Source organism: Rhea americana, unplaced genomic scaffold (genome assembly GCF_003343005.1).
Source record: "Rhea americana isolate MKP2758 unplaced genomic scaffold, rheAme1 scaffold_167, whole genome shotgun sequence".
NCBI classification, from domain to species: Eukaryota; Metazoa; Chordata; class Aves; order Rheiformes; family Rheidae; genus Rhea; species Rhea americana.
In genome coordinates, this window is record NW_028185783.1 from 657,465 (window position 1) to 671,384 (window position 13,920).

The 13,920-nt window shown below is 40.7% G+C and overlaps 1 protein-coding gene across 3 annotated transcripts; it reads left to right on the top strand.

The window, feature by feature from the left end:
- The first annotated feature begins 226 nt into the window (after positions 1–226).
- Positions 227–8,463, top strand: TLR2 (toll like receptor 2). 3 transcript variants are annotated; one of them, XM_085300646.1, is made up of 3 exons: positions 652–737; positions 4,709–4,785; positions 5,763–8,463. In XM_085300646.1, the coding sequence occupies exons 2-3, from the start codon at positions 4,772–4,774 to the stop codon at positions 8,134–8,136; spliced, it is 2,388 nt and encodes a 795-aa protein (XP_085156772.1). In that variant the 5' UTR covers positions 652–737; positions 4,709–4,771; the 3' UTR covers positions 8,137–8,463. The 3 variants fall into 3 exon arrangements, with proteins under 3 accessions (XP_085156771.1, XP_085156772.1, XP_085156774.1); XM_085300645.1 differs by lacking the exon at positions 4,709–4,785 and having other exon boundaries at positions 227–737; XM_085300648.1 differs by lacking the exon at positions 652–737 and having other exon boundaries at positions 4,542–4,785.
- The last annotated feature ends 5,457 nt before the right edge of the window (positions 8,464–13,920 follow it).

Genomic DNA, 13,920 nt, shown 5'->3' on the forward strand with positions numbered 1-13,920 from the left:
AGTTCTATTTTGGGACAACTGAAGGGTTAAGGGTTTTCTTCTACTGAGTCACAGTGATGTAATTATTCCAGAGAGACAGAACTTTCCATATTATTAGAATAAGCCTCGGTAGTTCAGCCTGCAGATTTCCCTATTAGCTGCTCCTGTTTTAAGGTAGCAAACCAGCTTCATGTTATTCTGATGGAATGTTTTCAGAAAAATAAGAGAAAAAAGAAGTTCTGCTTCCTTGCCAGAGGCAGTCTAAAAGGCTAGCTGTGAGATGCGCAGCCACTCTGCTGTTATCATACTCTGCCACAACAACAATACCAGTATATCCTAGAAGAAAAATAAGTGGAATCTGTTCTTCTGCATTTAAACTTCTAGCCTGCAAATCTAATCAGAGGATTCAGTTGCTGGCAAAGTAGGCCTGAATATGGAACACAATGGAATTAAAATTGTTTATTTTTCATTACAATGTTCCTCTTTTTTGTAGCTGAAGATGAATACCCGAAGCCCTCCAGTTCAGATTAAAGCATAGGCACTCGCTGTGCATGCCAAGGCTTTGCTTCCAGAATCATGAAATGATGCCAAGCCCTCTGCTTTCAATTACACAAATATTATAGCTCCTGCTCCAAAGACTGCAAACATAGTTTTGAACTCTTTTCCTCAGCAGCCATTTCTAAGGGGGTTCAGAGAAGGATGCCACAAGCTCAGTCCAGCTTGCATAGCTGCAGCCAAGCTGATCTCAGTTACCAGGGGTAAGTATCAAGGTTTGCACTGCTTGCAAAGATTTGGAAGGAATTTCTGCTAGTACTGCAGGCTGTCCAATGAATCCATGAACTTCTTCCCGATTCTATTACTTCTGCCTTTTCTTTGAGTCAGGGTTTTGTGGGAGAGTGATACCTGCTATATATTAGGCTCCTTCTGTACTGCTTCCTTCTCTTTTCTTTGTCTCCTGAGTGAAAGCAAAATGGCAGCAGGTCTGAATGTGGATGCTGAAATATAGGTGGAAGGGAGGAAGGGAAGGGACTCGCTGCAGAGTCTTCAGCCCTTAATGTGGCACTGCGAAGGGGAAGTGCTTTAAAGAGTGTGACATGCCCAGGTATAGCAGGAGATGGAGAAGTACCTCTGCCTGCAGAAGGAAAAGGGATGCAGAGATCTAGCAGCCAGAGCCTGATAGCCTAACTCTAGCTTCCTTTGGATAACACAATACAACTGCAAAAGCAGGAGACAGTGAGGACAGAATGGTGAAATAAACCTAGTGATCTTGATGGCTGAGGACTAGTGTTAACATTCAGTTAGTGGTTTTGATCAGCAAGCCCATTTCTGTGGGATTCTGTCCCATAAAAAACGTAAATGTGTTTCTATGTCTATTTTGGTCAGCATCCATCTAATACAGGCCCCTCATCACTGTTAGTTGCTCTGTCTAAGAGTAGCAGCTTAATAGTGGAGGACAGTTGTGTCAGGAGTCTGTCCCTCTGCTAGAAGAAGCAATGCAGAGATCCCCTGATTGTGCACCCGTGAGAAAGAAAGCCCTAGCTGGAGGTTAGAGAATAGCCAGCTGAGGGAACTGTGTATTTCTTGTGCTGCTGTCAGATAAACAGTAAAATTTAAAGCAAGAAGGCTTCAAAAATTGTTACCTCAGCTCAACCTCAGTCTTAGGCTGAGATAAAGCACTTCTGACAAAGGAGTTTTGCGCCATTTGTGCAGTGTCTGTACTTGAACCATTGGCATTTTCAAAAACAGCTTGTTGAAGCTCTCTGCCCTTCTGCTAGGAAAGGGTAATGTACTGGCATTGGTGAAAGTATGTGCCWTTTTAAAGTACTATAAAAGAGGAAGCACAGTCATAGTTTCAATCAGGAAAGGGAGGAGAAGAGAGAAAGCACTCACAGGATGCAACATTATTCTACACTAAACATGAGGTTACCCTGGAGAAAAAGCAAACTATATTCTCACCTTAAAGACAAGTTTGCTCACACTTATACTCTGATTTCAAAAGGAGTTGTTTTGAGGCCAGTGCTCCAGCTCACCTTGGAAACTGATGATCTCAGAGGCAACTGGCTAGTACTCAGCTTCTGTGTTTACAACAGTTGTGGAGGATGTTTCTGGTCTTCCTGAGCATTCTCAGACCTTTCTAACTCCAGATAACCTGATAAATCCCGATAAATCGACCTGTAATGAAGAGAGAGGAGTTGTGATACTTGCAGACTTTATCCCTGTTGCTGGAAACAAGTAGAATACTCATACTGATTTCTTGGCTTTTTAAGCAAGCTGTTCATTTGTGGATTGCAGCAAGGGACAAAGGTCATGGTGATTCTAATCCTCTCTTTCTGAGAGAAACAGAAAGTCTGTGTTGCATTGTAGTTGCTTGCATATGACTATGAAGTTTGTATTATCAGTCCTTCTTAGTCCAGGTTCAAGACTGATGTAGAGTTGAGGAGCAAATGCCCATCTCTTGGTKAGTGGATACCATGTAAGGGAGAAGACCTATCTGCACCAGTTCTGAAGCTATCTGTCTGCTTCTTTATGGTTCCTGCTGTAAGCTGGGCCAGAGGCATGGCTCCAGGTCCYACCGTTGACTGCCACAGCTTTATTAAGACAAGTCGGGGGCTGACCGCACCAGGTTTCATCTAGACATCAGCTGCATCTCAGCCGAGTTAGCTGTGACACTAATTAGTCAGTCTTGTTGCCCTGTTGGTGCCATAAAGAAGGAAAGAAAGCAAGCAAGCTCCCCTAACAGCCAATCTGACCCTAAGCAATTTATAGAAAAAGTCCATCTTGAGTCCCTTGGATTTCAGACTCCTGTGATCAGGACTAGCCACAGCCAGTTTGGGGTGTCACTGTTCACCTTCAGAAACCGTTAACCTGGTGAATGTGGTCAAACTCCAGGTGACTGCTGCTTATAATGTCCTTAGGTGGGCCTTCTGTGCTTTCTACATGAACAAATGACTGCCCAAGGCCCAGTTTAGAAGTATGATGGGAGAGGGCTAAGCCTGAATGTTAGGAGGCAGTCAGTACTTTAGAAAAAAACTAATGGATATCTGTCTAGAGTTWCTACAAATGCATGGTGGGGAATTCATAACGCATGGAAAAAGCATGTTCTTTATATATTAAATCCTGTACATGGCTTCATATGTATGTCATCTTCTTTAAAGTTCTTTACAAATTTAACTGTTTTTAACTTTATCAAAGAGTTGCAGTTTTGATGACAAAAACAAATAGGAATGAGTCGCATCAAACTCGGAATTAATATCTTTAAATGTTTTGAAAACTAAAAGTATTCTCTCTTTAAGGGCAAGAATTATTCCAGTCAAAAGAGAGCTGACAAAAGAGYCAGCTTTGGGGAACTTGATGACATTCCTTCACTAAAAAGCCACTTTCCTTCTCTGCTATGTCCCACAGCCACCTCTGAGTACCTCATTTTTTTGCACAGCAAAACTGCTTTAAAAATGTTACAATTACTGTATTTCTTCAGCAACTGACAGAAAACACAAAGGTCTCCATCTTTCAGTTTGTTTTTTTCGAAAGTGTTGAGTTCTTAGCCTGATATGCAATGTTAATTTTGATGTAGCAGGGTGAAGGATTGCTATGAGACACACAGAGGCTTCTGTCTGGGCTTTGTCATCCTTGGGCAGAGATAAGGGCATGTGGCTAGGCAGGTGGCAAGAGTTTGTTTCTGAGCCCTATTTTCAGACAGGTACCTTTCAGTGCAAGAGTAGCAGACTGTGACACTGCATAGAAAAAAAAAAAAAGAAAGAAAACTGCAGTAGAAAAATTTCATGTTTGAATTTAACAAGTTTCCCTTTCAGAACTAGTAAGACTTTTCACCCTTTATGTATGCAGTGAGACGGCCCTTTGACCTGAAGTGCGTTTCCATTCAGGCTAAAACAAGTATCATCAGTCCTCCCCTTTCAAAAATGCCTTACATGTTTACAAAGAAATACTTTATTTCAAACTGTATCTTTTTTTTCTGACACAGAATATTGTTTAATTTTGCATGCATTCATTTGTTAATAATTTAGGATTACAGTGTTATTGGAAATGAAATGTTGGTAATATTTCTTTGGTGTTCTTCATGAGCAAATAATTTSACTACAATGTTTATATATATTAATAATAATTTGTAGAACCTACACAACAAAATAACATGGTTACGCAGAGATGTTCTGTCACTCAGCACAGTAAACACCTCAATTTAATTTAAATAAAATWAAAAGTAGAGAGATATAGGGAGCAAAATGCAGTTCCATCTAAAAACTATTTCTGCACTTCCCTGCACTGCAGGAAGTGATTATGAAAGAATAACTTGCGCAAAATGATTGCATCAGCCATTTCACTAATGGAAGCTGACAGTCAAAAGGAGATGGATCTGCAGCTGAATTTCAGTTTGCAAGAAGAGAATTCAAGAATAAACTATGCTTATTTTTGTGTCTTTATTCAACCGCAGGAATAGAAGTGGTTAAAATCTGCCTTTGAAGTGCAGTGTCATGCATGGTGCATTTCACAAGTTGTGTGCAGACTTCAAGTTATGATTTTGTTAGGACTGCATGCATTAAAGAAAAAGCTGTGCAAACTGCTATTCTTTGTCGGAAACTGAATAGTTAATAGAAACTGGGAAACTGTCAACATAAAGTTTTGCCTGAGGAGAACAGCCAAAATATTTTCTTACCTCAGGGCTGTCATCGCATTTGACCTGCCAAAGAGTTTCCAGCTTTTATTGTAATTGCAGATACGAGGTGACTACTTGGATCCTAAAGTACATGACTTGTACAGAAATAGACAGAAATGCAATATGCAGTACATAAGGTAAGTGTTTACTTTCTACCTATTCAGAATTTGGGAATACTGCTCATTTGCAGTATTGAAAGTCTACACAGCAGCTTGTGAGCTTTAATAAGTGACTTATTTTCTGGTGTAGCCAATAGTGAAATGTTCTTTGGCACCAATAGCAGGAAACATAGACCTTATGTAGATTAAAATCAGTATTGATTTTAAATACRTACGCTGTGTATAAGGTGACAATAAAATCTTAATACTGCAATCTATTACCAGTACTGATTTACAGAAAAGGGTGTTAGCCTTTGTTGATTGGATAYCAGCTTGTTCTTCCTTTTCAGTAAAGAAGGTAAATGGCTTGTGTAATAGGTAGGAGGGTGTGCCAGCAACATGCTCGGCTTTGCTTTTTAGAAGCCCTGAGATTTGYGAGACTCTATTGTGGAAGACCCCAGAATCTCTTCCAGAAAAACTTGCAGTGTAGGAAGCCACACACCACTTCTAAAGTGAGGAGAGGGCAAACACTGTGGATTACCCAGGCAGTCATGCCTTTTTAACATTTGGTCTCTGTCCTTACATTCAGGCACTTCCTGTTAGTAATAATGGGTGGGCAGACTAACATTGCTAAGTCTATGGGCAGTTCTAACAGTCTTTCGCTGTTTAGGATAAAAACATCCAGTCATAGGTTTATTACTGAGATGGAGAATAATGCTAAAGATGTAAGATAAGAGAGTTCTGTCTTTTCATACGCATTCACATTCACCAGAACTATAAAAATGGTCCTTTCYGACTGTTCAAACATTATATGGCTGTACTTCAAAGATGAGTGCCCTACGTTTCCAAGGTTGAGTGGTTGAACTAGGAGAGGAAGATTAGTGTCACAGGAAAACACTATAAAGTAAAATTTGAATTTGAACTTCCTAACAAAAATACACTGGGTTTCAATTGTTTTCAATAGATGATCAAAAATAAAAGTAGACATTATCACCTGTCCTTTCTGTTTCCTACAGCAAAATTCTGTTTCCTACAACAACTGCAYATACTGGGCAAGTGTTGGCCATCTACATCATCTTAATGGCAAACCTCTCYGAAGAGCAAGCTTTGAAGCAAGCGTGTCCTTCATGCGATGCCACTCAGTTTTGCAACTGTTCTTCCAAGGGTCTGAACTTCATTCCCTCARGGCTCACAGGTAAAATCACAGGGTTAAACCTGGCCCACAACAGGATAAAGCACATCCGGGCACATGATCTGCAGCAGGCTGTGAACCTGAGAGTCCTGCTGCTGCTGTCCAATGAAATTAGCTCGATAGAGGAGGATTCATTTCGCTCCCTTGCAAAACTGGAGCTCTTGGACTTATCAAATAACAGCTTGGCTCATTTGTCTCCTGCATGGTTTGGTCACCTTTTTTCACTCCAGCACCTCAACATTCAAGGAAATTCCTACAGCGACCTGGGGGAAAGTTCTTGCTTTTCTAACCTGAGAAACCTGAGCKCTCTCTACCTGGGCAATCCACAGTTCTCCACAATAAGGCAAGGAAACTTTGAGGGCATTACGCTTCTCACCGAGCTGTGGATTGAYGGCAGCAATCTCAGTCRGTATGAGCCAGGAAGTTTGAAACTGGTCAGGAAGATACATCACATGATCATCAACCTAAAAAGTGTGGATGTGTTCTCAGTGATTGTAGGGGATCTTCTGCACTCTGTTGTATGGTTAGAAGTTAGAGAGCTCAAATTAGAGATTAAAAAAGAAATTTTTATAAAGAATTCTACACTTCCCTTTAWGATGCAGAAAGTTACATTTAAAGATGTTATGTTCACAGACGAATATATTAGTCGAATAATACTACTACTGAAGACAATAAAATCTTTGCAAGAGTTAGAGGTAATAGATTGTGTACTTGACGGGACAGGACTGTGGAATAATGAAGAGATTGAAAGAAATGGTTTAAGTTCTGTTGAAACAGTATCAATAACAAATATAACAATTCAGAATTTTCATTTGTTTCAAAACCTGGAAGGTGTAGAGCCRCAAATAAAGAACCTGAAAAGACTCAGAATTGCAGGTTCTAGAGTTTTCATGGTACCATGCAACCTTGCWGTGCATTTTTCATCACTCATATATCTTGATCTTCATGATAATTTRCTTGTAAATACTCGTTTAACTGAGACAACCTGTGAAGGTGCTTGGCCTTTATTGCAAACTTTAAATCTAAGTCAAAACTCTCTAAAATCTCTAAAACAGACTGCAAAAAATTTAAGTCATCTATCCAAACTCATTAATCTTGACATTAGTCAAAATAATTTTGGTGAGATTCCAGACACGTGTCAATGGCCRGAAAACCTGAAACATTTAAATCTCTCCAGCAGTCAAATTCCTAAATTAACAACCTGCATTCCTTTGACTCTTGAAGTTTTGGATGTCAGCRCTAATAATCTGAAAGAGTTTGTTCTGCAGCTCCCTTTTCTCAAAGAGCTGTACATCGCAAAAAACCAACTGAAGACCCTGCCTGATGCTGCACCCATTCCTAACTTGGTGGCCATKACAATCAGAAGAAACAAACTCAACAGTTTCTCCAAGGAAGAGTTTGAGTCCTTTAAGAAAATGGAGATGCTGGATGCCAGTGACAATAACTTTATCTGCTCCTGTGAATTCCTCTCCTTCATTCACCATCAGGCTGGAATAGCCCAAATCTTAGTGGGGTGGCCRGAAAACTACATCTGTGATTCTCCCCTGGCRGTGAGAGGGGAGCAGGTTGGAGCTGTGCATCCCTCACTGATGGAGTGTCACAGATCCCTCACTGTGTCTTTAATCTGTGCTCTGGTGTTCCTGGCCATCCTYGTCCTCGTGGTCGTTGGGTACAAGTATCACGCCATCTGGTACCTGAGAATGACCTGGGCATGGCTTCGAGCCAAGCGGAAGCCCAAGCAAGGCCCCCCAAAGGATATCTGCTACGATGCTTTTGTCTCCTACAGTGAGAATGACTCTGACTGGGTAGAAAACATCATGGTGCAGGAGCTGGAGCAGGCCTGTCCCCCSTTTCGACTGTGCCTCCATAAACGGGACTTTGTGCCTGGGAAGTGGATTGTGGACAACATCATCGACTCCATAGAGAAAAGCCACAAAACGCTGTTTGTGCTGTCGGAGCACTTTGTGCAGAGTGAGTGGTGCAAATACGAGCTGGACTTCACGCACTTCCGCCTCTTTGATGAGAACAACGATGCGGCGATTCTCATCCTCCTGGAGCCCATCCAGAGCAAAGCGATTCCCAAAAGGTTCTGCAAACTGCGGAAGATAATGAACACAAAGACCTACCTGGAGTGGCCTGCTGGTGAGGAAGAGCAGCAGATATTTTGGAAAAACCTGAAAGCAGCCTTAAAATCATAGAAGAAGTCTGTAATCCCTGTTTCAGCACATTTTCACAAAGAATATGTGTCAAGATTTTTCCTTTTAAGTAATGCTTTTTTTCTTTTTCTACCTGATGAGGACTGGCTTTGCTGTGGGAAGAAATAATCATCTTTGCATTAAGGAAAATGATCAGCTTCAAGCTTTTCAATGTTTTTGAGACTCTGGTCTTTCAAAATTGGTAAGACATACTAGACTTGACACTTTTCTGAATACATTTAGCTGAAATTAGTGTATTTCTCGGATCTTTTCTCCTGTTACATCTCAAACATTTCCTAACAACGCCATTCTTTTTTTACAATGGAAAATAAAAGCAAAATACTTCAATACTTCCCTGTGCTGTTCTCCTTTGTTTTATTTTTGGTATCATCATGGATAGTAAAACATTTAAAATTAAAATGCTGAGGAAAAACTGAGGAATTTGATCAAAATAAGCCCTCTGAAGCCATGCCATTGCTATCCAATGCAAAAAGGACACAACTAAATATGTACCTCCACTCATAATTCTGTTACTTTGTCTAGTTACGCTGGAGTTCATAGCATCACACAGCTTGGGCTTTATGCAATAACTTTTGCATGAAGCATCTTGGCACCTTGCAAAATGAGAGTGGTTAACTCCAGGGGCATTAAATCACTGTTTTTCTTTTCTTAGGCTACTTTCTCCCTATGAAGGGTTGTTTCTCCCTTCAGGATCTCCATGTTCCCTTCTCTCTACCCCACTGAGATATCTGTAGCTTTCTATTTGTGGGTATGGAGCAGGCTTTTTTTTTTTTTTTTTTTTTCCCTAATGGGTCAGCTAGATGGTATGGCAGACTGGCTTATTTCTTTTTGTTTCTGTGTTTTTGCACAGCATGTTTGATCATTGAGACATGCATCTCTTACAGCTCTAAGCTCTAACCTTCCTTTTATAATCARTGGAGTAAATAAACCCTAATAAGGGTCAATTCATCTTCCTGCTTTATCTTCTGGAAGTACTGTATTACTCTTTACTCATTATGAAGGGAATCTAGACAAGTAGATGTGGATGTTTATCATGTCAAACTTGCTATGTATTTTTCATGCTTCAGAGAGATTCTTGTGGAAACCTGAAGTCTGTCTCTGAGAAGAGATGAAGTTTGGGTTCCTCTAACTCAACACCTCACTTTGCTTGCACTGATGGAGCTTATGTACAAAAGATTGTAAATGAACTTCAGTTGAACTTTATATATGTAATTATTTTGTAGCAAAATACCAAAGCATTGGCATATGAGCTATTTCCAGGTGAGTATTTGGAAAACTGGGAAATTTGCTTACATATGTGTGTCTATGTGTAGGTATACGTGCACATATTCAAACATATAGTATGTTCTTACATGTGTCTTTCTCTATATATACATATTCACATACACATGTACATATTTGTGTTTGTATACATATGCACAACATAGCTTTGTGAGTGTAGCCTGCAAACTCCACTTTCAGTTCTTGGTTTTACTTTCATGCTGTAATGACATCTCTTGTGTTAGTCTAAGCGTGCTACGAAAGGATTTTTCATTCACCGTCTCAGATGAGGATTGCTCAAGGGCTGGTCAAGTCTGAACTCAGGTAAGTGTTGAGCAAGTTGACTAGTAGCAAACACTGAGCAGTTGATAAAAGTAATCAGGAGGCTGAGTGCCTAGAAGTAAGAAGGGAAAAGTATCTTGCTGGTCATTTTAAAGAGAGTGTCAAACAGAGGCAGCAGCAGCCTTGGCTTTTGTAGAGCACGTCCTTAGCAAAGACCCAGACTTTTATGGGTTCATTTGTTTAAGAAGATTGATAATCTTATTGGTCTTATGCCAGTTGGATCTCCTAGGTGGGAATTTCCCTGCTTCTGTAGCCAAGGCAGAGACATGAAACAAAAACGAAACAGAGAGGAATGAGAGAGGAAGCAGCGTAAAGGAGCGATTACCAAGAGAGAGTTCAAGGATGAAACAGGCAAAAACCATCATCCTAATACCAGAGCTTAAGCTGCAGTCCCAGGGAATCTCTTCTGCACAGAGGTGAGTTTGCAGGCGGGTGAAGGCTGGAGATGCAAGGAGGGAAAGAGGAGCTGCAAAGCCACAGCAAGCAGAAGGAGGGAGCACTGGGAAGGGTCTGTCTAATATCTTCTCTGCATTAGGTTTTCATGATGCTTTAGGCTGCTGGGCAGGGGACTGGCTCCTGCAGGGAATGTGGGGCAAGGGAGGCACTTCTGGCTCCCAGCAGCCACAGTGCTGGCAGGTGCAGTTGCAGCTGGCTGAGAGGCAGGCAGCAAAAAGCAGGCTCCCTGAGTGTGTTGCGGCACATGATGGGAGCAGGGTGCTGCAGGAAAGGTGGGGGGAGAGGAAAACTACTGCTTTATGAAAAAATGAAAAAGAGATGAGTTGGGTCAGGCCGTGCCTCTTCTGCTCCATTTCCTCTTGGCAGGGTGCCTTGTAGGTGCTTTCTCCCATTCATTTATTGAAATTGTTACCACATGCCCAGGGAAGGCTGGTCTTGAACATAGGCTGTTTTTGTTTTAGGAATCCACCCAAGTAAGAGATCATTAAGCAATGATCTCAGGGCACTGGGCTCAGATGTGTACTGTTAGAACAATGCTGGTGGGTGATATCCAGGACATACGTAACCCACATACAACTAAGCAGAAAGTAACAGCTTTTCCAAGTCTATTGGTGGCCTGATCCTTTCACCTCTCACACTGCAGAATCTGTTTAACAGCTTAACACCATTAAAACTTAACAGCCCTCTTTTAGCTTGATACTATTTCCCAACCTAGGATCAATTTGCATGCTACTTGAGTGTTTTATTTTAGCTGTTGCCATGAGTATTTATAGATCCTCTTCCTGTTGGCACTTTATTTTTTTTTAAATGTGTACATATTCCCTCAAATACTTCTACTGGCCTAGGCCAAGAAAGATAACCCAGAGCACACCTGAAGGCTTGGGTCTTTTGTCCATAAACCAGAAACAATTTGCAAATTTAGTTCATCACAGTCCCTTATAGCACAAAGGCATCTGTGCAAATTCCATTTTTATATTAACTGCATTCCAATTTTCATATGGCAACATTTTTTTTCTTCCTAGTACAATGGGGAAAAATAATTCCTTGGCAGGGTGAGGACATTGTGGAGTGGGGCTGTATTTGTGCGTAGGTGTGCAGGGGACTGAAAGGACTCTGTAGCTCAGAGTCTTAAGCTGCATTATTAGACAGGAATGAGAAGGGCAAGAGAATGACTGAAAATGAATAAGAGTAGAAATGGGACTTCCCTGGGGCCCCACATTACAGACAGGCAAAGAAAACTGGGGAAGATGCTCAGGTGAGTGACAATAAAGAACTGCTTCCTTGTAACACCTAAATGAGATCTATCCTGCAGTCCAGCCCTGGTTGGTTTCAAAATGGGAAGGTGGAGAGTAGTTAGGCTCATCTGGTATTTCCAGCGTTGGACCTGGCCAGTTCCTTTCTATTCTGTCAATGTTCCATCTGTAAATAATCTACCTGTAAGTAGATTTTGATGAGCAGGTTGCCTGGTTGTTTCTTTTTCTAATAGTAAGTGTTTTTATGGCAATTTGGGCTTGCTCTTCACTTAAAAAAAATTCTACTTAAATTTGTTGCTTGTGAAACTGATCTTAATAATAGTCTTGCTCATATAACCTATAACACTGTGTTATCCAGCCACCCTGCAATGACCAAAGGTGGCCTTTAAAAGAGCCTCAGCTGGACAGCAGGTGAGTGTGACTACAGATTGTAATTCTTTGGGTGGGATTCACCTGGCTAAATATCTAGATATCTAAAATATGATGTTCCATTTTAAGATGATGGTGCCATTTCTCTTGGAGCCATCACATCTTAAAATAGTGTCTAAATTAGATGATGTGAATTGCCCCTAAAAGTTGTTATTTCTCTCCACTGACTTTAGAGGACATGGTGGGTAACCAGCTCAACTGTGGACTTCTAAAGACAGGAGAGTGGAATCAAGACCCTGAGCTTTACATCAGAAAGAGATAGAGATTAAAGGAAAATAACACAAGAGGTCAAAATACTTTCATGTGGGAAGGAATGAAAAGAYTGAAAAAGTTATCCACATCCTTTCTTCCTCTCCCCAGGCACCCAGTCACAGCTAATTCTGCCACTTTTGAGTAATTTAAAGCAACTCTGGTTAAGACTAACACAGAACAGGACTTGTCTGCATAGGTCAACTGTTGTAAAACAAATCAGGATATGAACKCAAAGTACAGTAGATTTTCTGCTCTGAGTTTCAGTAGGATGACTGAAGGAGAAAGTGCTCCTCAATGAGCCAGTCTAAACAAACTAACCAGATACAGAGCCCATGATGATCTTTGGGAATTTTTTCATTGGCCTCTTTAGGACTGGTTCACACTTTTCACCTTCAATGAAATACCTCCCACTTGTCTTATGATACACTGGAGAAGGTTATCTCATACTTTACAAGTGCTCTTTGATCCTTGCCAACAAAGCCATATATAAATGAAAAAGAGTTACAATTCAGTATGTAACAAGGTTTTGAAAGGAAAACAGTCCTCTCAGGCTTAAAGAACTGTTTTTTCTGACTCCTCAGAGGGACTGTAGAATTAGTGTCACTTTGTTGAGAGGGGGAAGGACTGGATACTATGGCAAGCTATGTAATACAAAAAGCCATGTCAAATGAGAATAATGAAAGCCACGAATATGTGCAGAAAGAGAAGTGAGACAGAGGATCTACAACTATGTGGATGCTCTTGAATCATTAGAGTCCAGAAGATGAGGAACAGATTGCAGGGCTGGAAGAAGGTGCTCCAGTCCAGCCTGCTGATCCACAGGAGGCTCCAAAAGCCCCTGTCTCTCTCTCTCATGGTGGGGCCTGGACCATTCACTGCCACAGAGACCCAAAACAGAGAAATCCCCTAGCACATGAAGAGGCTGTGGCAGTACAAAGGAAGAGTTAAGAATCAGTAGATTACAATGGTCATTTTTACTGGCTTAAGTTTCATTAGCAATATTGGACTGCCCTAGTTACCACTCACAGTGTAGTAATGATGGCCTACACAGACATCCAGACAAATATTTATCTTCCTGATCCTTGCACGTTTACAGACAGAAGAGCCAAAGGCAGAAAAACTGAGAAAAGGGACTGAAATATATGCAGTCTTTTCCTCCCTGTTGTCAGAGTTGAGATGCAGAGGCATGCTTTAAGTGAGTATTAAATATGAAAGTTACTTTTTCCCAGAAGACACTGACAGCTATTGTTGTGACCATGATTCGGAATGCATACAGGAGACCTCCTATAGTAAAGAATGAACGTACAAAATAAAACCTACCTACAAAAGGAAAATGACCTAGGATGGGGAGGAGGAGGGAGAGGGAGGATGTATATGATTCCTGGGAGATGGCTATGTTTTAAACAGGCAAAGAACCAAATCAGTAATAGTGCTATGATTAATCAGATATTCATCTGCATCTGTGAAAGATCTGTGAATTTGGTAGTTAAATTGATATTCCTCATTCTAAAGTTAGAAAAAAAAAAAACCAAACTTAATAGATTTTGTACCTGGCAAGTGATGCTGGAATATTTCTGTACAATATGTCTTTTTTGTTCTTCTCTGAACAGCTTTAAAAACACATATTTTCATAGTACCTTCAATATGACAGATTTCTAAGGATTATGTTTTAGTTATATTTAAAATATAAGTTTCTCAAGAGTAACTATTCATCTTACACTTGCTCCAACTGTATTTCAAATTTTAGGCAAAATAATGATGACACATACTGGGC